At 38.8% G+C, this 22,102-nt stretch overlaps 1 protein-coding gene across 1 annotated transcript in view; it reads left to right on the plus strand.

Annotated features, from left to right (window-relative positions):
• Positions 1–22,102, plus strand: part of SCIN (scinderin) — a 51,320-nt gene that overhangs the window by 23,604 nt on the left and 5,614 nt on the right. The window contains exons 5-13 of the mRNA XM_027684771.1: positions 11,242–11,334; positions 13,775–13,907; positions 15,718–15,806; positions 16,006–16,221; positions 17,379–17,500; positions 17,685–17,775; positions 20,187–20,357; positions 20,877–21,054; positions 21,892–22,013. Coding sequence (XP_027540572.1) covers positions 11,242–11,334; positions 13,775–13,907; positions 15,718–15,806; positions 16,006–16,221; positions 17,379–17,500; positions 17,685–17,775; positions 20,187–20,357; positions 20,877–21,054; positions 21,892–22,013 — 1,215 coding nt within the window. The remainder of the gene's footprint in view (positions 1–11,241; positions 11,335–13,774; positions 13,908–15,717; positions 15,807–16,005; positions 16,222–17,378; positions 17,501–17,684; positions 17,776–20,186; positions 20,358–20,876; positions 21,055–21,891; positions 22,014–22,102) is intronic.

Here is a 22,102-nt window from a genome sequence, read left to right on the forward strand (position 1 = left end):
TGTTCATGTTTGAAACAATGAAACCTGAGAAATGTGGTGAGGTGTAAAACCACAAGAAAATGAAGCATCATGTCAGTAGGCATCCTTGAAATTACTCCTCTACCTTTAAACAAAAAATGCCACGACTTTTGTTTACTCAACATTTGCAATTGTCGTGTGCCTGGTTTTTTTAGCTTTCCTAGTGGCCTTACAACAGGTGGGTCCTGATGTCTCATAAAATACTTGTGCAAATATTCAGTTATTGTAAATATTGAGCAACAGGGGGAACCTCTTCCTTCTTTCTGATAACACAGCCTTTCTCCTCCTCCTTTTTCTGTAAAGCCCCTAAGCAATGCTTAATCATGAGAATTCCTGAATGCCATTGTGTTCAGTGATGATTGTTTTTGCCTATGGTGTGAATAAATACCATGCATGAATGATTTGATCATATTACAGCCAGTCACACTTTTCTACCTTTGTAACTGAAAAGGGACTGGTAGCACCACACAGTGCTAGCTCAGTCCTGTGGATAAAATCCCAAGAGTACAGGCAATAAAGAGATCCCATTGCAAATGCAAGTTACAGAGGCTGTTTCTCTAGAGACCTCAATAATGCAAAGATGTTGGAAATGTCAAGCTCCAGTAAACCTTAAATTACCTGGATAGATGTCTGCCCATAAGGACAGAAGAGCAAGATCACTTCTTCCTTTCTTATTAAATTTAAGCCCTTAAAAATCATTTGTTACAAACCAAAGATAATTTCCAAGGGCAGCATGGAGCACAGTGGGGTAACTTGGAAAAAGTAAGTTTTGCTTTGACTTGCAACTAGCATATGTGGGTGTGAGAGTGCAAGGGCATGCTTCTCTGAAGGAGCTGGACAGGTTCCTGCAGTCTCTGGTCACATGGATCATTACATAAGGCTCAAAGATCAGCGTGTGCCCCACGGATGGAGGTATCGGTTTGGTACCTGCTACTTTCCCAAAGCCAGCAAGAGCAGGATCTCTCATCGCAACTCTGCAAAAGCAAAAACTCCTCTTGCTGCTCTCATAATATTTGCATTTCTTCTTGTTCCCTTAATTTTGATTGTATTATGAGCTCATCATGCTAAGGGAAGGTTTGTTTGGTTTATATACAGAGGAGTAGAGGAACAGTGGGAGTGAGGGTGATTCAGGAGGAGGAGGGGTAACTTCTTAGAATAATAGTCTGTTCTAATCTTTTGTGGAATACAAACTCCAGGTGTTTGTTAGGGTTAAACAATTGCTTAATCATGTAGCTTGTACACAGTTTTACTCAAATGTGACATGTTCATAAGCTTTGAATTGCATGTAACTATTGGGGTCCAACCTTACCTGTTCACAACCCAATATGAAAAATACATTAATGAAGTCCTATCTATGGCTTTGGAAGTAAGTAAACCAAAGTATTTTATTATCTAAATTAAGACATCTGGAAAAAATTGGACATGATTTCAGGGAATTTTGCAAAATGAATAGTAGAAATGAATTTCAGTCCCAGGGCAGAGGCAGTATTGAACAGTATGTAAAAAAAGAAAATGAATGCATTGAGAGAGGGGTGAGGACAATGGAATTTGTACCTGTTCCCAGTGCAAAGACTCAGTAGTGCAGGCATTCAGAGAAATTAACTACGTTTTTATGAGAATGCGAAGACTTGAGCAAGCTAATGCACAGAAAATAGCAGAACTGCTAGCTGTAGTTTCTATCATAGTTGCATTGGCTGCTCAAATGAATAGCTTTCTCAGGGTGCTTTGAAACTATGGGTCAAATTTACTCCGCAGGAAAACTAATACACTTCTTCACTGAAATGGTTTTGGATACGTGCAGGTGCCAGCAAGAATTTGGGTCATTTTGAGCAGTAAGAGTTTGTAGGATACAAACTCAATTGTAGTCCAGGGGGGAAAATCCTACACATGCTTGTGCACCTTTCATGGCAACACCTGTCCAGTTTGTGGAGTGGCAGTTTATTAATCATTACACTGATTAAAGTTTATGATGGGCTATGAATGTGCATGCAAAGTACAAACCCCTTGCCCTGCAGGATACCAGTTTCAAGCTGTCAAAACCAGCCATCCTTTCTATTTACTGAGCATATCTCCTTCATTAAGGACAGTCCTTTTTCTTGATGCAAATTTGCATTTAAAGGAATCAGTTACACAGCCTGTACTCAGACAAAACATGCATGGCCTGGATTTCAGTACAGCTTTTCTGCCTTACCCTAGCTGAGCATTTGGCCCAGTGTTTTCCCCACACCCAGTTAGAAAATCAGGAGTTTTGCCCGAGAGTGGCAAAGGCTGGTAAGGAGGACTCTTCAGGAATATTGTGAGTTACCCATAATGTTCTTCAAGCTGAAGTTTTCACTCTTGGCTGCTTGAAGCCAGGTACTTAAATGACAGGGAACTGAATAGTAGCTGCAGGTGGCAAATGCATCTGAAAACCAGGCTTCTATTTAAGTCTCTAAATACAAATTTCAGTGCCTGCATTAGAAATTTAACTTCAGAAAATAAAATGTTCAGGTGCATCATACTGCATGGCATGAGCTAAATCCTTTATGAACAGCTCTATTATGGTTGAAAATCTAATTTCTTATGCTAGGAAAGTTGCTTCTATACTAGGTATTTTAGTGAATTTCTAAGATCCTAATGATTTTCTGGAAGTGCTTGTGATCAAATTTATAACATGTCATTTGCATTCTTGTGAGTTAGAAAACCACTCATCTTTATTATGTTTCCTTCTTCAGCAGCTGTAGCACTTGCAAGGTTACCACGTTAGTCAATTATAATCCTATAATTACATGTTAGAATATTAATGGAGTTTGTAATGTCGTTTTTCCTTTCTGTGCTAGACTATCAAGAAATCTATTGATGAAAAAGTACTATAATTTTCAGTTATTAAATGAGCATAATTAAGAAGACCAGGAAAAAGACAAGAGTTGTTAGCAGTTATCTCCACGTGGAGTTGTTTGAACTTATTTAAATGTACTTCCTTGCAACAGGGGAATTTCATGGAGAAGACCTGAAAGGATAGATTTTCCTTGCTGTATAAAAATCTCAGAGCTATGATCTTCCTGGAATCCTGCACCTCCCCGAGACAAATGCACCTTGAAGGGATATGTTTTTTTTCCTTTTTTTCTGCAGGTCTCTCTCATCCCAGCCTCTGCGCAGACCAGCTGGGATCTGTGCACAAGGTTGCCTTTGAATTTTCTTAAGTGAAAGTTCTGTAGTGCAGGGAAGGGCTCAGGGAGGGAAACTTCATAGTTTGGGTTTTTTTTTCAGAGAAGTCTGCATATGCACAGACTGTTGTTCCCTGTCCTGGCCATTTAAGACTGGAGTAAAAGTCCTCTCGCATCTGGGCAAGAGTGAAGAACAGCTGTATAAAAGAAAGCTTTCCATGTGTTGTGGAATCAGTTCAGTATTTTCACCAACACTGAGTGTGTAACGCTGAAGGAATCTGTAAATATAATTATTGTATTTACTGCAAAGTAGGTTGTTAGGGCCAGGTCTTCTGCTTACATAACTCCCTATAACTTTGATACTCTTTGGTTTTACCTCTAAAAACTAAGAGGTAGGTAAATTAAGATGGATTAAAATACTGCAGTAATCAGTGCTGCAAATTCTAACTCTTGAGACCTGTAAATCATAGCCACTTTGTTGCACATTTTGACTCCTTTACACAAAATTTGAGGAGGTATAGGAACTTAAAGACAGAAATCAGTTAGTGGAAGGCACCTAAATTAGCAGGAGGAAATTATTTTCAAAGAGCCAAGCAGAATGCATCTCCTAGAAAAGCCAGGTGAAAGAAACATCCTTGCTCTCTCTCTTTTTCTCTCCTAATAAATATTTCATTGATTTCAAGCATCTGCAGGAGACATTAGAGAAAATCTCTAATTTGCTTTTTTAACTGATTTGCTTTTTTAAACATTAAGGTCCAAATCTATGTTCTGTCTTGGATGCAAGAGTTTGGGTGTCATACCAGAGAAGATCCTCTGGCATACCTGGTCCATTTGCTGTATGAGACTAGAAATGCTGAGCTTGTGGATACAGCCAGTGGTGCACTGGGAAAATTTTCCAATGCCTCGGGTAGCTTTTTCCACCTTTCTATCTCATTGACCAAGTGCTGAAACACCTTACTGCAGCTCCTTCTGTTCAGCCTGCTGATGCTATGTGTTACAGCTGCCTGCTGCTCTTCCAGCTGCTGTGCATCCCTTGGGAGCACTGGTTTTCTAGCAGGGTCTCAGTCTGCCAATGGCGGGCTGCTGCCTTCAGCTCAAGCTCCATGGAGTGTTTGCTATACTCCTCTTTTTACTCCAATATTGCTATGGTCCAGCCTGCCACAGCCTTGGGACCAGCCTGTCTGGTGGCTCTGCAAATTCCCAGCTGTTAAACTGGAGACACTTAAGGAATGAAAAGCTGAGAGTTTTGCGGATTTTATCAGATAAATGTTCTTTGTGTCTGAGGTTCCCTTTTGGCATTAGTTACTTATTTATTTCATTATTATCTAATACATAAGCATGCACTGTCATGCAGCACATATTTTGTCAACAAGACTTTTAAACAGAGATCTACAAAGCTACCAAGACTTCTGTGTGTGCCTAAATTTATGTCCCAATAAAGCAGAAAAAGATGTAGAGGTGAGGTGATTGCTTAGTGCATTTTTAATTCTGCTGCAGGTAGGCAGCTCAATTTTCCATGTTCATTGAACAGCAGTAATGGCTACAAAAAGGCTGCTGCGTTTGCATAGTCACTGCCATTCACCCTCCTGGTTTCTTTAGTGTGGGATCACTGTTCATCTTGGAGGCATCCTAAAAGCCGGATATTTGACGACAGTGTAGGCTGGGGATTTCCTCAACTCATTTCATGCACACCCAGTCTCAGAGTAAATAGATACTGCCAGCTGTGCAGTCCCAGCAGGACAGAAGGTAGCATGTTTTACTTTGGAGCCAAACTATTGAAAAAAATTGAATTTGTACTCTCACGCCTGATCTAGATACTTCTTTTGTGTATCCATGGCCAGTTTCACAGAGCAGAAAATTAATTTCAGAATATTGTTATCATGTGAGTAAAGGTTTTATATTCAAATTATCCCAGGGAGATATGCAAAGCTGCAAATATTGTATGAAAAGCTGCGAAAGCCTAATGCCCTATTTTTAGGAAGTTAAGCGTAGAGCTTTGAATAAAATTATAATTTGCATTTGAAATTCCTGAGACAACAGAAACTAGCTAAAAATGTAGGCCATAATTAATGCATCAAAAGTGCCATGAGTAACTGATGTGTTATACTATTTTGTAGCAATCTGAATTCATACAGATCAGGTTTGGACCTTAATGCCAGAAAGTCTTATGGATAAATTAGGTGGTAAACCCCAGAAATCAATAGCATGCCAGAACTATTTGTTAATATAAACCATCCTTTTGTCCACTTCTTCATGCATTATGGCTGTTTCCCTCTTATTTTCAATCTGCGTTCAGATGGGTGGGAGGTCATCTGCTCAAGGTGAACATGTAATGACACCTTTTGTTGCTGGAATAACTAGTGAGAGGCAATTTCAGGCAGAAACCCTGGGAGCAGTTCAGTGAAAGGATAAATCGTTTTTCCTGTTGGGAGTGTAATTTTTTGTAAGATTATGAATGTTTGCTCAGATTGATGGAGAGATTTCCAGGTTACAATAACCAGTAAAATAGGCATATTTGGCTATTCATAATGTGACCAATGTCAGAAGTAATTTTTGTCTGGCCCAGAATATCCTCACCAGGGGTTGTGCTCTGGCAGAGGAGCCAGTAACCTAAAATAATTAGAAATTAAACTTTTGCCAGTTTAGCAGCGAAGCCCTAAAGCCACTTTTGCCTGATGATCTTCTACATAGGTACCCAGGGTCAGCCAGGTAGTTACTAGCCTGCATCATATTCATCCCTTCCTCTCTGTGATAGATTTTTTTTCCTTTTACTGGCTACTGCAGTAGATACTTGAAACTATTTACTTAAGAGAGACATTCCTTGTAATACTCTTCTCTGCTTTGAAGATTAATAAAAATCTAAGCCTTTATCTACCAATGAGCTCACACCGTGCCTGTCTTTCAGATGTGTTGTCCTGCACAGAGTATTTATTCTGCCATAGCCCACATGTGTACCTTAAATTTTTGGAGCAGGATATACTTGCTTATGTCAGAGCATGCAAGAAAGTAAATGATAAGCTACTAACTCTGATTGTTTTCCAGAAGTATTAAGTAATAAAATGTCAGGCCATCTAGACAGCTTTAAGCTAGTTAAATGTCTTGCTTTTCTTTTTAGGATATAAAGAGAGCAGTTTGAGTGGTTTTATGATCTGACATTTGGGATCACAGCCACAACAAATAGTTCAGTTTCAGACCCAGAAACCTAACCCAAACTGTATATATTAAGAAGAAACTCAAATACAGTGCTAATGTACACAAGTTAAACTGTATAAAACTGGTTTTCTCTCTTAATTAATCTTCACCTGACGTGTTCTTCAAGTATTGTTTTCCTGTTTGGATTTTCAGCCTCACTGAACTCCTTAAACTTCTTGCTCCCATTAAATAAATATCAACTATTTTATGATGCAGAGCTGGCTTTTCCAGTTATGAAGACAATATTTGCTATTTACCTTGTCACATTCCTTCAGATTAGAAACCTTTTGTCTGTGATTTCTTCTATTTTTTTTTAAGGGTGGAATTTCACTTGTGAGTAAAAACATTGGTTCTGTGTTTTGCACTTCTCTGGCGGGGTGCAGATATTTACAGAGAAGAGCTTGTGCACATGCAATTATGAAACAGGTTTTGCAGGCAGGTTAAGCTACATTGCATTTACCAGAAGAGTGAACTTGAGCAGTTGTTGTAGATGATCCATTGGTTTGCATTATGATATTCTTGTGCTAACCTAAGAGTTTCAACACAAAGATCTAATAGAACTGAGGCAAAAATTTTAAAATTAATGCAGATAGACCTCCTATTATATCCCCCCAGACAAGATCTAAAGGTGTGGAGTTAATGAATACTTTTGCTAAAACAACACTAAGTCGGCAGTCTGATGCTCTCACTGAGAGGTAGCTGGCATTAGGCTGTAGCTATGTAAAGCAAGGTAGGCTTTGCTGTAGCCAGCTGTAGACGTCTTACTCTGAAACAGCTGTGAAGCAGATTAAGCTGTGAGTGGTCAAAACCCCTCAGGTATACCATGAGGTTAGAGTGTACACAGTGGCAGTCACTGCAGAATAGAGCCACTACGCCTGTGGGCATCTTTGCTGAGGCCAGTGTTGCTCGTGCTTTTCTCTTGATACACTGCATGAAGGAAGCAATGGTGGGGAGAGGATAAACACTCTGTGGTGAGTAAACAGAGAGCAAGGAGTGGTTTGACACTTTAAATTGTCAAGGACAGATAAGATGAAGTGATATGAAGAGTCTCTGGTTTGGAAATAAGCTGCAAGGAAGGATGCTAAGCCCAAAGAATAAAGAAGCTGGGGCATCATGGGTATGCTTTCAGGGCCTCTACTTACTCTTTAGATTATTTTTACAGTAGCAGTAAATAAAAATTAAAAAAAATAATTGTAATAATATAATGATGTTGTTATTAAAAGGCATTTCAAGACCTGTGAGTGCACCTGTGTGTTTATAAGAGGTAAGGTTTGAAGTTTGCCGATATGGTTGGACACCTGTGGAAAAGAGTGACTAGGCTGTCTTGCATCCCAAAAAGAGCATGGCTGTTTCTAGGCGGGATTTGTGGGTCTGAATTCTAGGCATATTTGTAAATTAGGGTCTCAAACCTCAGAGCACTCAGAAGAGCCAGCCTAGGGCTGTCGGTACACTGAGTCATAAGGTGTCAAGACCCAGTGGAGCAGCCTGACTGTACAGAATTATATGAGCAAATTCCTGTGTAGATAAGCTTCTACAGGATTTGTGTGAAACTAGGAGTGTATGTAGATAGGGATCAGAAGACCGAATGTCCTTTAAATGGTCTGTTGGTATAAGTCATTGTATTGGGGTACTTTGCTGAAAAGCTTTTGGAGCCTTTGACTGCAGTCTCAGCTGGCATGATTTGTTTTCTTTTTGATCCATCACATGAGAATTATCACATGAGAAAGGGAGGTGCCCCAGAGAGCTGCAGCTCAGCCAGCTGTATGCTTGCATAATGATACAACCCAATTCCAATATACCAGGTAGCTGTTGTTTAAATAGTGTTGTAATTTTCTTGATAAAACTATCAGTTGTCATAACATCCAGGCATATGCATGTGGACTCAACCATAGCATGGGAGTCTGGCTTAGAAGGAAAAAAGATCACTTCTCTGGAAGGCATTTCTTTGAGAAAGAACTTAAATTATTTTTAGCATAAACTTTCTGTTTAAGCACAGAATTTTTCCTTCCATGATCTGTCTTGTCTTCCAGTCTGTAAGACAAACAGGCAACAAATGCATGTTGGAAATTACCTAAGTTGTTCCTAGCAATGCTGGTGTTTACTGACTGTATTTCATACAGCATCACTTCATATATTGAGTATATATAGTGAATGCTGCATATCTTCACAAACTGGTGTCTTTGCAGCCTTAGGTCATTTATCTTATATCATCTTGGGTTTTGATACCAACACATGAGGGTACCCACTAGTGATTCAGCACAAGGGTTTTTTCTGATGGCCATGTAGGCTGCACAGCTCTCCTCACAAGTCCTGGATTTTCTCACCTGGTGGGAGGATCAGCGCATCGTGTCTCTTCTTAACAAGGGTCACCAGAATGCCAGGATCTACAAGCAACTGAGACTTCTCACATGCAGGAGAAAGAGGCACCCTCAAGGCCCTTCTCCATTTTTTTGGGGGCTCCTCTGAGGAGCTGCAAAAGAATTACAAAAATGAGTAATCTATCTTTTCTGCTCCCCTGCTGAAGCACAGGGCTACTTTTGGCCAGAGAAGCTACTATGTTTAGTGAACTGTGAATGGATTTCCCTTGAACCACAATGTTTCTACCCTTTCCAGGGCACTTCATCTCATACCTGTAACTGCACCTGCACAAAGGAGGTTCTGACCCCTCTCTCTGTGCCAATGAACTGAGATTTCCTAAGATCAGACTTCATGAGTCTGACAATAATTCTCTACCTAGGTCAGAAAAATATTTCTACATGCAAGTTTAAGACATGAACAGGTCAGGCCAGTGATCTAAACTGTGCTCGACCCAATTTTAAAGCCCAATTTTTAAAGCATAGAGTCTGCTTGGTTTAATTGCCACCACAGTGGCACCTGGACTGTGCTGTGAATAGAGAGACTTCTTGTGACAAGATGCTTTCGCAAACACCAACAGGCACTCTTTGTTTAAAAATATTCAGAGTGACACTCAGATAGCTTAAAAAAAAAAAAGAATTTATTCTATATCACTTTTGATGACTTACAACAATGCTGCGAAATAATTTTGGTGCCACAGATATTCTATGTGCACAGCAAGGGAAAACACTGACTTTACCTGCATCAGGAATCACAATTTTGTGTCGGTGTTTTTTTTGGTTTTTTTTTTTTCTGTAAATACCTAATTAAGCAGAGAACTAGCGAGTATGGACTTCTGGGAGTTTTATTAAAAGGACTTTTTTACCCTCTGAATTGTTACTGAAAGTCAAATGTTACAAACCCCTCAAACTTGTTCAGTGTCTATTCAGGCAAAGATGTATGCCTGTTATTTAGCAATTTTATGTCCCTGGCATTACAAAAACAACTAATTCTTGGAACTCTATGGCTTGTGTGCAGGCTGGTAGGAAGGGAAATGTTTTCAGAAACCTTATGCCAATAAGCCCCATATGCCCCCTGTTTTAACCATTCACGGTGGTACTCTGTTATGAACATGTAGCCCTACTTGACCTATAATAAAGAAAATTTCCAGCCATGTAGAGTAAATTCAGGAAATGAATACCTACTGAAAAGCTACTGATAACATCTTTCAGAAACACTCAGGGCATGACTTTCTTGTCTTCAATGAGTCACAGCCAAAATATTTTAGCTTAAACTGCAGCAATCACACTTGGTAAGGCTATTTTTATTTAGGGTTTTTTTTACAATTTTACTGACTGTACCAGGTCAGAAAACTCCACAGATGGCAGATTTCTATTAAATATTTATTCTGTATTGTTTTTCTTTCCAAATTCTTTGCAGCTGTATGCTTTGTCAGGCTTTCCTGTTATCAAATATTTACAGTGTTTTTGCATGTGACTCCATGTTATATGCAAATACATGGCATATTATACATATGTTATAGTTAATATATATATATATATAGTTAAAAGTTAATAGGAAGACTGGCACTGCCCTTGTACTGGGTGTTAATATTTAGTCACTCAGACATATCAATTATTACCTTTGCTCTGGGACATAATTTCATAGAAATCCATAATATTCTGTATGTAACATTTGGATCTGGTCATACATGAATCATTGAGGAAAGACCATTGATAAAGTGTAACTAGGATCTAATCATGACTACTGACCCAACATATTCTTGATGAACCTCTAAATTTCTTGCAGTGATAGTTGTTATAAGAGTGCCCGTGGCATAAAACTACCATGATGAAAAACAGCCACAGTATTAAAATTGATATTCTAGTATCATGAAAATGTATTTCTCACACCATAAATTAGACCCTAGCTAAATTTTCCCCATTAAAATGAGATAAGAATCTGGAATTTAAAAGATTATTTAGCTCATAATCTGATATTTTATATTGTTAATTGACGTAATTTATAATTTTAACTAATATATTTTGCTCTTTATTTTAATTTTAGTATTGTTAGTATTAGTTATTATTAATTTAGTATTGTTAGTATTGCTCTTTAATTTTAGTATTGTTGAACATTTTAAGAGTAATATCATTCCAAAAATTGTAAGATGTGTTTGCTGACAGCTTAGAAGGTGCTGTTAAGAAAAAGGGAAAACAGATATGAACACACACATAGAATAGGATCACATAAACCTTTCTTTGTGTGTGTGTGTATCCACGGAAGCTTTTCTCCATATATCACTTCCTATCCCAGTGTAGATGACCAGCAAGTTGGCCTGTGGGAAAGACATCGTGCAAATATAAAGCTGCTGGAGATCTGACACAGTTTTTAAAAATTATCCATATGTTGGTAAACAAGTCATCCATGCATTTAGTTTTAGATTGGATTACATATAAAGATGATCCCAATGATTCAATTACTGGGACAACACATTAGTGTTTATGTATTTATGCTACTGCACCTACTCTCTCTGCATTGAACTGTACAGGTTTTAGGGAGCAAGCCAAATCTTCCTGAGTGCGGTGATGACGATGATGAGCTGGCTGATATTACAAACAGGAGAAGCGCTAAACTATATATGGTAAGTTGTTTGTTTGTTTGTTTGTTTATAGTTAGGTACTCTCAATACCATGCATTTATTAATTCCTTGTACGTGGAGTTCTAGCTTCATTTACAGAACTGCTGTTGTTTTAGTTAATTTGCAGCCAATAGACAAGTTTCTCAAAGGATGTCAATCAAGACAGCCCAGGTAATTTGAGGGGAAAAAAATGAACTACATTTCTGTTTACTCAGGAAACAGGGCCTATAAACGACTCAGTGCAGGTCAAAGAAGAATTAACTGGTCTTAAACCATCCTATCTTCTTAATTTAAATAGTGAGAGTTTTAGTAGTCATATGTGATTTAGTTATTCTTAGGAGAGTTTGAAAGATAGACAGTTACGTTATATTTTATATGTACAAAATCAAAGGGATTTGAATGCCAAATTCCTTTCTTTTGCAATGCCCTTTTTCTCCTTTTTCACCTGCAATGGTTTAAGTGTCACTGCCAGAAAAATTACCTATAAACAAAATGGATAAATATTTGCTCTGTTTAAATCAGTGGGAGTTTTTTGTTACATTCAGTAAAGTTATGATAGGCATACTACTGTTTCCTAGAAGAGACATGGAATTTATTCTTGGACGTATCAACACAGTATCTGATGTATATATAAGTTTATGGAACTATTTCTGTAAAGCAAACAGACTCCAGGCCTCTATTTTTCATCTTTTACTTTTTTGCCAAAGCTCCCCTTTCTTTCATATTCTCCCACTTTAGAAAGTATTTGGAAAGGGGGGATGTTTTTAATGAAATCCAGAAAATATTTTATCCTCCTCCCTCCCCCCCAAAAAAAATAAATATTTTCTCCTGAAGACTGCAAGAAAACTTTTTTTACAGGCAGCTCTCACTAGCACTGAGATCTGGACCTTTCTCTTCAGCACTTTGTTCTCTGGCTCATGCAATGAGATTGCCCAGTGTGACAGAAAAGAATCTCACTGGTATAAAATGTGCTTTATTCTCTTCCCCATTATCACTCAACAAGGAGGATTTGCCCAACAAGTGGCAACACTGACAGCACATAGTGCTACTGGATCCCCATGTGTGTGACCTTTTAGGTGCCATCTGCAGTAGCCTCAAAGCTGCTGTGAAGTGTGAGACAGGATGAGTCACTCCCTCCACGGTTCCTGAATCCCACAGACCACAGCAGGATGGAGCCACCTCTCTCCCTGCCTCTTACATGATTTTTCCACTACCCATAAATGTGGCTGGGGTTTACAAGAAGCCTGTGTGAGGTGATCAATGTTACAAGGCCATTTTTAGTCCCAGTTGTCTATGTGTTTTGTTTAGTTCACATTAATCTTTCCTTTCACGCCAAAATAATCTGGCACATCTTTATAGCAGGGTTTTAGGTGAAAAAAATGGAATAAAAAAGAAGGCCTGCATGCATGATCAGGACCACTGTAGTAAGACATAAATAGAGAAGAGAAAGGGCTTGAATGAATTTTAGAATTCTAAGAACTCTCTGGAATTTTTGTGGCTATGTAATAAATTCATTTAAGTACACAGTCCTGTTAACAGAGCTCTATTAGCTAGATTTAAATGTGCTACAATATAACAGTGAGTGCCAAAGGCAGGAGACAGATCTATAGTGAGTCCTCAGAGTAGGTATAATAGTTGATTTTTATTTGTTGTGTGCAGTGGTACATTCCTTCTTGTGCTTCTGTAATATATATCTTAAATATATCTTATCATAATATATATCTTACATTGTAATATAAGATATAATGGTGTATTTAAAATTAATATTTAATTACAAAAGGAAATAAAGACTGCTAGAAAAATTATTACAATAGTAATAATATATTTTCACTAGCATTAACTGGTCTTTTCAGCTATACAGGAGTGAATTTAAAAAGGTTTTAAAGGTTTACATGAACTTACAGTCGTGGAAGGGGTAACAAAGCAGATTCTGCAACAGGTTTTACTTTACAGTTTCCAATTAAAGAACAGTAGGTTATAAATGTAGGTATTTCACTTGTTAGTGTCAGTGTAAGACTATTTTATTATTATTTCAAATGCTGTTTTTCAGGTTGTACGTGTATCTTTGGCTTCAGTGTGGGTGGTTTGGTAGCAGGGACTCCACCAGTTCAGCCAAGGACATAGAAGGGACTGAAGAAAACAGAGATTTTTTAACTTTGAGCAGTTGAATTAAAGTGGAAGAGAAACGAATTTAAAGAAGTTGTGTGACAGGGACTCAAGAAACTCCCTAAAATTAACGCTACATCTCCCTCTATTGGATGTAAAATGAAATGAAACAAAAAAATAATAATCATTGGCCTACTTTACTTTCTAGCAGTACACAGATTTCATATAGGCATATATATAGGATTGGAAACTGATTTTTATGGTAATTTTTGGAGCAGAAATTAATTTGGTTATAAATGCCAGAGTTGATCTAAATTTGAAATTATTGCTTTCTTAGGTGTCAGATGCAAGTGGATCCATGAAGGTTTCTGTGATAGCAGAGGAAAACCCTTTCTCTATGGCTATGCTTTTGTCTGAGGAGTGCTTCATTTTAGACAATGGTGCTGCCAGGAAGATCTTTGTGTGGAAAGGTAAGAGGTCACTTTATTGGAAATGCAGAAGTTATGCAGAGATACCTAAGGAGTTGACACAACACCCTTGGGACACTAGCAAAAATTTAATACTGGCTGCTCACAGTGCCCTGCACGCAGTTCTTCCCTGGTGTGGTCTGTGGACAAGGATTGTTCACTTGTATAAGGGCATCAAGACTGAGTCTTGTCTAAAGATCCTGGCTATTTTTGAGGCACCTGCAAGCTTGGGTGCTTAAATGCTTGTCTGAGTGGCAATTACAAAGCAAACATAAATAATTCTATGAGTTCTCTATATTGTCATCAAATCCCTATCTTCTGGGGCACTGGACACTGAATGTTCCATATGGGTAGATATCTCCATACATTGCTCCATAGAGGTGTGAAATTGAAAGATGTGCGTCCCAGGCATCAACTAAAAGCTTGCAAATACTTTGATGCTTTTTTTTTTTTAGTAAATATTTCTCTGAGGTATCATCAGTGTATGTAGTAGTGTCTACAATGGTTTTGTCTGAATGTTTCCCCAGAGAAGAATACTACTACTGGGGAATTGGGTCTGTTGTGGTGCTGCCATTAAATCCAGTACTGAGAACCTCCTTTTTTTCTTTTTTTGTTTTATTTTGTTTTGTTTGTTTGGTTGGTTTGTTTTTTGTTGTTGTTTGGGTTTTTGTTTGTTTGTTTGTTTGGTGTTTTTTGGTTTTGTTGGTTGGTTGGTTGTTTTTTTGTTGGGTTTTTTTTGTTGTTGTTTTTGTTTTTTTTTTTTGTTAGAGGTAGTGTATTAATTATTCTTTGGCATTTGCATTTTGTTTTACCATGTGAAATAGCATATAATTAATTGATGCCCTTATCAAGACTCTCAAGTCAGTCCAGGAAGCATTGTAAGCATATTACTTGAAAACTTCATTTGCAGTTAGGGAAACATCCTTTAAAAGAAAATATTTTGGAAATGTTATGCTCAGATAGCATAAGGTCTATCTGAATCCCTGATTCCTGATTTTTGCTCCATGTTACAGCTCCTAGAAGAACCAAGCCAACAGGATCAGGCATAACACAAATAAAATATGATTTAGGCTATTTTACTGTAGCCTTTTGTGCTCCTGTGTGTATCCTCACTTTGCTGCTGCCGGTAACAATAATGTGTGGAAAACCCTTATTAGGCTGTGAGTCTCACCCTTGCATGGGAGACTGCAGTTATCATCTCTGCTAGACATCCTCAGACCACTACGCTGAGAAGTGTGAATTACTTCAGTAACAGTCTCATTCAATATGGGATACAATGTATAGCTTATCAGAGCGTCTGATCAGATTAAGAGTTCTTTGGAATATAGTCACTGACAGCCAGCTGGGATGCAAACCTGATACACAGTGTCATCCTGCAGGGACTTTCAGAGATGTCTAACACTGAGTAAAGCTGAGCAAGGAGCAATGGATAGATAGGGAAGGGTGGTGGTAAATTGCACAGCCCATCCAGACAAAATGGAAGTTTCTAGTACTCAGACTGTGGCACTGCCTGGAGAAGTGAAAGCAGTTCTGGAGGGCAGCTTTACCATGTTGCAGCCCAGAAAAGGAAGTTAGAAAATGCCCCTCCCCTCCCCCCCATAATTTTAACTGTTTTCAAAGCTACTGAGGTACTGTTTCAGTCATTCAACTTTTTGTGAATCTTCTTGCTCATGCTATGTCCAGCATTTGTGTTTGTTCAAGACTGAGGAAAGAGCAATGTCAAAGAGAACCTGGCTCAAGGACATCTTGTGTTTGCAGGTTCTCTGAGCTCATTGCCCTTTCCCATGTGTTGTTATCCTTCTGTTTTAATCAGGCAAAGATGCTAACCCTCAAGAGAGAAAAGCTGCCATGAAGAATGCCGAACAATTCATACAGCAGATGAATTATCCTGCCAACACACAGGTGCGATCTATTTATGAGGTGATACCAGGACAGCATGAGCTGTGTTAAAGACTTTATTTTTAAGTCAGAAAAAAAAAAATTAAGGGCTTATAAGACATAAGGGCAATATTTCACTAACATATAATTCAGAAAAGTTTCTGTTTGAGTAACTGTGTCGGTTTTGCTTTCCTTCCATTTCATATGTCTTCCTTCATTTCAGATTCAAGTCCTTCCCGAAGGAGGCGAAACGCCAATTTTCAAACAATTTTTCAAAGACTGGAAGGATAAAGATCAAAGTGATGGTTTTGGCAAAGTATATGTCACAGAGAGAGTGGCTAAAATTGAGCAGATTGAATTTGATGCTACCAAGTTACATGAGTCTCCACAAATGGCTGCCCAGCATAACATGGTAGATGACGGTTCAGGGAAAGTAGAGGTAATTTTTGTGTTGTATTAAATTGTATCCTATCTACGTAATGTGTTCTGCTACTACTACTGGGATAAGCTGCTACTCTGTGTTTTAATTTTTATACTGTAGCACTACATTAGTGGCAATGTTACTTCTACCATCAGAAAAGGTGCTTTGAAGTAGGAAGTGAATCTCTTTCAGCCGTATGCTGGGTTATGTTCTTGTGGTGCTTATGATGAAAGATGTACCAGTCATCAGTAGAAATCAAACAGCAGAAATATTCCCTCTTCTACACAATACCGTATAAATATGTATTTTAAACATGATCCTTAGCCTAGAGAAAAACTTCTAGCTCATATCAGCTTGAAATCTGGAGTGGGAAGACTTGCCCTTGGAGTCAGAAATTCACATGTCTCTATGTATGTATCCAATCTGGTTTCTAGAGGAGCCTTCTTTGTCTCTACTGTGTCTCTTGGGTAACCTGGATTTGGAGAGAAAAAAATGACTGTACAGCCTTTCTAGATCTGTCCATATCGCACTTCAGGACTATCTTTGGACTACACAGGGCTGGCATGGCATTGTATCAGCTTGGCCTGTTGAGTGCAGATTGCATGTTGGGTTTCTGGAAGAAAAAGAAGGGATGAATACTTACTCATTGGTCTATTTTCTGAGTTTCTGACCTCACACTTGGGTTGGTTCATAGGCTTGAGCCAAAGCAGCTTAGATCTGAAGCAGTTTTTCTGTACACTTTTAGCAGTATGTTTTTGGACAGCAGTTATTAACTGAACTGGGCTGTAGAAATCTGCCTAACAATATGTTATCTGACTGTAGCATGCCTCTTTAAAATGATATGATAGTTTTATGATGAATAATAGTGTTGAGCCATTCATGTCACCTTAAGGTGTTAAGAAAGTAGGTTCAGCATAGCATTATGAGGTGATTGTGTGCCACTAAAGCATAAAGACAAAGAAAAGTGTATTGCAATCCATTGTTGATGGTCATTATTCATTCATTCAGTGGGCACAGGGTATATCTATCTACTTCATGAAGAATCCTTCCTGGTTTTATTCTGTAACACTTGGGAATATAAACAAAGGTCACTCAAGGGATGAGACAGTAAATTGCTTCATGAAGTGTTTCAGGATGAAGTTCAGCATTCTCCAGTGACTTCCCTGTTTCCCCAGATCTGGCGTGTGGAAAGCAGTGGCAGAGTTCCTGTGGGACCTGAGACATATGGACAGTTCTATGGCGGTGACTGTTACATTATCCTCTACACTTACCCCAAAGGGCAGATCATCTACACATGGTATGTTTGGTTGCCTTTGCACAGACCTCCAGCACATGGATATTATTTTATACTGACTTTTTGTCCTTTTGAGTAGAACCATGTGTAAGTGCAAGATTGTTCACTGTGCATTTGTCATGCAGCACAAGCTCTGGGTGATGTTGAAACTGAACTTAACCATTGCCTTTCTCCTTGTCTTCCTCAGGCAAGGAGCACATGCTACAAAAGATGAACTGACTGCATCTGCATTTCTGACTGTTCAGCTGGATCGGTTGTTGAATGATCAGGCCGTGCAGGTTCGTGTCTTTTGGATAAAATTCAACAACAGAGTGTGTGATATATGCAAATTTCAATGAGAATTGAAAGGAAGAGGTTGCATTTAAAGACTTTAAATGTCAATTGCTTGTGGTCTGTATCACAACAAGCACCATGGGCTCCTTTTAAAGTCAATGGAATTTTCCCATTTGAATCATCCTTTCTTATGCAGATGTCCAAAAGAACACAGATATACTGGAACCTAAAACTGCCTTTTCTTTCCTTTGACTTTCACTGTTTAAAAATTAGGTTTCAGTCCTGCCTAGACTTACAGACTCTGTGCATGGCCGATGAAGACTGAATGATAAGATCCTCCTGGGGCAACTTGCTGCGAAGCAGGTGTCTGACAAATCTATAGCCTTGTTGGAGCTCCCCTGTCTCCTTTTGATTATGGTGGAAGTTGTGATATTTAGCACAGACAAGACACCTGACTTTTAGAGGGCCAAAACTGGGAGATATGAAAGCTACATGACCACCAGAACAGGAAAGCCTGCTGGAATTGTGCAACAGGGTCTGACTTGTCCTTGCCTCAGTGAGGAATGTAACTTGGGTTTTCCCATCCCATAGTGCTTGCAGCTCCATGAAGTACACTTCCTCATGTGCAGAAATGGGGTGGCAAGGCAAAGCACAGGACATTGACAACTAAAAGGCGTAAGGAGATAAGCTAGTCCCTGGTTTGACTAGGGTGTGCTCTCCTTACATCAGTTGTGAAAAGTGGTGGGTAGGTGAAGACATGCGAGGTCTCCTCACAGAAAAGGTAGACCTGTAAGATGGCAAGGGAAAAGCAGAGATTTTCTAGGCAGTAGGAGGTAATTCTGTGATTTCCATTTCTTGAATACAAAAGTAAAGGGCTTCCCCTACCCACCAAGGTACACTTAATTCAGATTGCAGACCATACTTTTAGCCATTAATCTGTTATGATTTATGATTGAAATTATATTAAGGAAGGATTAGAACGCTTCTAGGTAATTACTGCTTGAAATATTCCTAACATGTGTTCTATATTTGGACAGAGTCCAGCACAATATGGTCCTGCCTCATACCTAAGGCTAATATTAATACTAAAGTTATAACGATATTGCTACTAACAACTGCAATAGTAAGGTGCTTAAAAAGTCTTTTTATTAAAGCTGCAATAGACATGATACATAAAAGTACTTTTAGCCTGCAATGATTTTAGGAATATATATGTATGTATATGTGTACACGTACATAAGTGGATATATACATGCATATGTATTTATGTATGTGTGCATTGCTATGCAAATAAATAGAATATGTTACCTGTGCTTAACGTCTGTATCAGCATTATTTGAAAGGTTTAAGTGTGCTATTTTGTATGGTCACTAGATGGCACGACAGTACAAATGACTATTAAAAAGTCAGGCTTGTAGGAATATGTTTCACCCAGCAGCATTTGGGATTTTGGGTTTCTTTCGAGTTTGTTTGGGTTGTTTGTTGGGTTTTTCTGTGGTTTGTGTTTTTTTTCCTGTTTGTAAAATCCTACTGGCACTTTGTCATCTACAAGTATACATATCCTCTGTTATCTTTATCAGACAGTCTATTCACCTGTGATACAAGTTAAAGCACTTGCTCCTGCCCAGCTGCATCTGCCCCTTTGGGCACCCCAGCTCCCAGATGCCCCAGGCCTCACCAGGGGCTCTCCAGTTCTCCTGCTTTACTGGCTACACAGCATGTCTCATTCCCTTTTTTCCTTTCTTTCTGGGAGTAAAAGACAGGGAGTTGCAGCCTGCCACCGTGGTGAGTGGTACTGTTAGAGGAAGAATAAATGGTTGTATACAAGTAACTTTTATCTTACATTAACCTAAAAACAGCTGTTCGTCATAGTGCAGTGTAGTTTTTTAGATGGCAGTAGCATCTTTTGCATCTGTAATTGAAGTCTGTTTTTGTCATCCATGTTATCCTCTGGAAGATAGGTTTATGCTCAGCTTTTTCATCCCCTTGCAGATAAAATACATATAAAAATAATGAATAAGTCAAATAACCATTCTCTTCTGCTTAAATACAGGGTACCTAAGCTTCCAAGATAGTTTTTCAGGGGAATTAAGTCATTGTATAAAACACTATGAAATGACAGTTCTTCTGAAAAAGAGTGATTTTCTTCTTAGCAGCCATTTTAATTAGCTAAACATTATGTTAGAAGTTTGAATCTTGTCTTTGTGTCAGCATGATTGACAAAAAAATCTCATAAATGCTCTAACTCTCTATGTCTGGAACTATATTTTTAGAACTTCTCAGCTTGCCACTTCTCATTTGTGCTGACATACTTAGCATTATTGGCTAACACACCCCCTATGCTGTTCAACAAAGACCGAAAATAACTACCTGTGTCCTTTTGTTTCTTTTATTGCATTTCTTTACATATGTACAGATCCGAGTCACTCAAGGCAAAGAACCTCCACATTTACTGAGCTTGTTCAAAAACAAACCACTTATTGTCTACAAGGATGGGACATCCAAGAAGGAAGGTCAGAAACCTGCTCCACCCACACGACTCTTCCAAATCCGCAGGAACCTGGCAGCCATTACTAGGATTGCGGAGGTAAGGTCACCTGCTAAGTAAACCAACTATTCCCCATGGGAAATGGTATAGCTGCCACGAGCCTCTCTGACTAATCTTTTTGGGTAGTCACAGTTGGTAGCAACACAGAGCTCCAAGTGCAGTCCACTGCTCTATGTGACCAACCCATCTCATAAACCAAAGAGAATATGCTGTAAATGGCTGCAACCAATCTACATCATTCAGAGGACACTGTAAGAATACACATAGTTGACAGTCAGTTGACATGGAATAGACAAAAAGTCAGCAGCCCCTAGGAGACAGTCTTTATCCTATTTTATGAGATAGTCCTTCCTACTGCAAACAGTCCTAAGTTTTCCCTGCCAGTCAGTTTTCCCTGTCTTAAGTTCTTCTCTAATTTTTATCAGTATAAAACTAGGGAAAAATTGAAGACCAAAAGCATAGCTGATTAACACTTCTAAATATTTTATATAAACATGCAAAATAGTGATTACATTATTTGAAAATTTGAAGAATAAAAGAATTTATTTTTTGATCTAGGTTGATGTTGACGCAATGTCACTAAACTCCAATGATGTCTTTGTTCTGAAACTGCCAAACAACTCTGGCTACACCTGGATAGGAAAAGGAGCAAACAGAGAAGAGGAACTAGGAGCTCAGTACATTGCCAGCATTCTTAAATGCCAAACTGCTAAGATTAATGAAGGCCAGGAACCAGGTTAGTATGAGGCCACGTGGCTGCTAATAGACAGCTGAGAATACACAGCATGCATGATGATACAGTCTAAATGGTTTTTGCAATCTTGTATTTTGTGGGCAGAAGCATATGCTCACACTCTGCCTTTGAAAATCCAACCTGACATTTACCATAGAGATCCATCCAGAACTGGCTGATGCACTAGCAGTGCAATGCCTTGGAAGTCTGCAGGACAGTTGCAGGAGCTGCAGAGGAATGGGGTCCTTTCTTTACCCTTTCTACTAAGAAGGGAGAAAGATAGCACATTGCTAAGGCTAAGAGAATTGGGATTGTTCAGCCTGGAAAAGAGGAGGCTTTGGGGTGACCTAATTGCAGCCTTCCAGTACCCGAAGGGACCCTACAAGAAAGATGGAGAGACTATTTACAAGGGCATAAAGTGACAGGAAAAGGGGAAATGACTTCAAACTGAAAGACAGTAGGTTTAGATTAGATACTAGGAAAAAATTCTTTACTGTGAGGGTGGTGAGGCACTGGAACAGGTTGCCCAGAGAATTGGTGGATGCCCCATCCCTGGAAGTGTTCAAGGCCAGGCTGGTCTGAGCAACCTGGTCTAGTGAAAGGTGTCCTTGCCCAGGGGCACTGGAACTTCCAACCCAGGCCATTTTATGATTCTATGATTCTTGCCAGGTTTGCAAGTTATATTGTTATTTTGACAAATTGCAGGAAATACTGTAAGAAAATGCATTCATTTTTGAGACAGAAAATAGATTGTTTGAGGATACCTGAAACACTGTCTAACAAGCTAAAACACCAAATGTTAAATCCAGTGGTGAATAAATTATATATTGTGTATTTCAGAGGAATTCTGGAAAGTACTTGGAGGTAAAAAAAAATATCAGACTTCCTCACAACTCTTGACAAAGGCTGAAGATCATCCCCCTCGCTTGTATGGTTGTTCTAATAAGACGGGTAGATTTATTGTAAGTATCTGAAGGATACTTTCCTCTCTGTTTTGTAGTTTCTGATATATTTTGCCTTGGGAATCAGTGGACATTAAATGAATTTGGGG

The sequence above is a fragment of the Neopelma chrysocephalum genome, unplaced genomic scaffold (genome assembly GCF_003984885.1).
Source record: "Neopelma chrysocephalum unplaced genomic scaffold, ASM398488v2 Primary Assembly neopelma1_67, whole genome shotgun sequence".
Classification (NCBI taxonomy): Eukaryota; Metazoa; Chordata; class Aves; order Passeriformes; family Pipridae; genus Neopelma; species Neopelma chrysocephalum.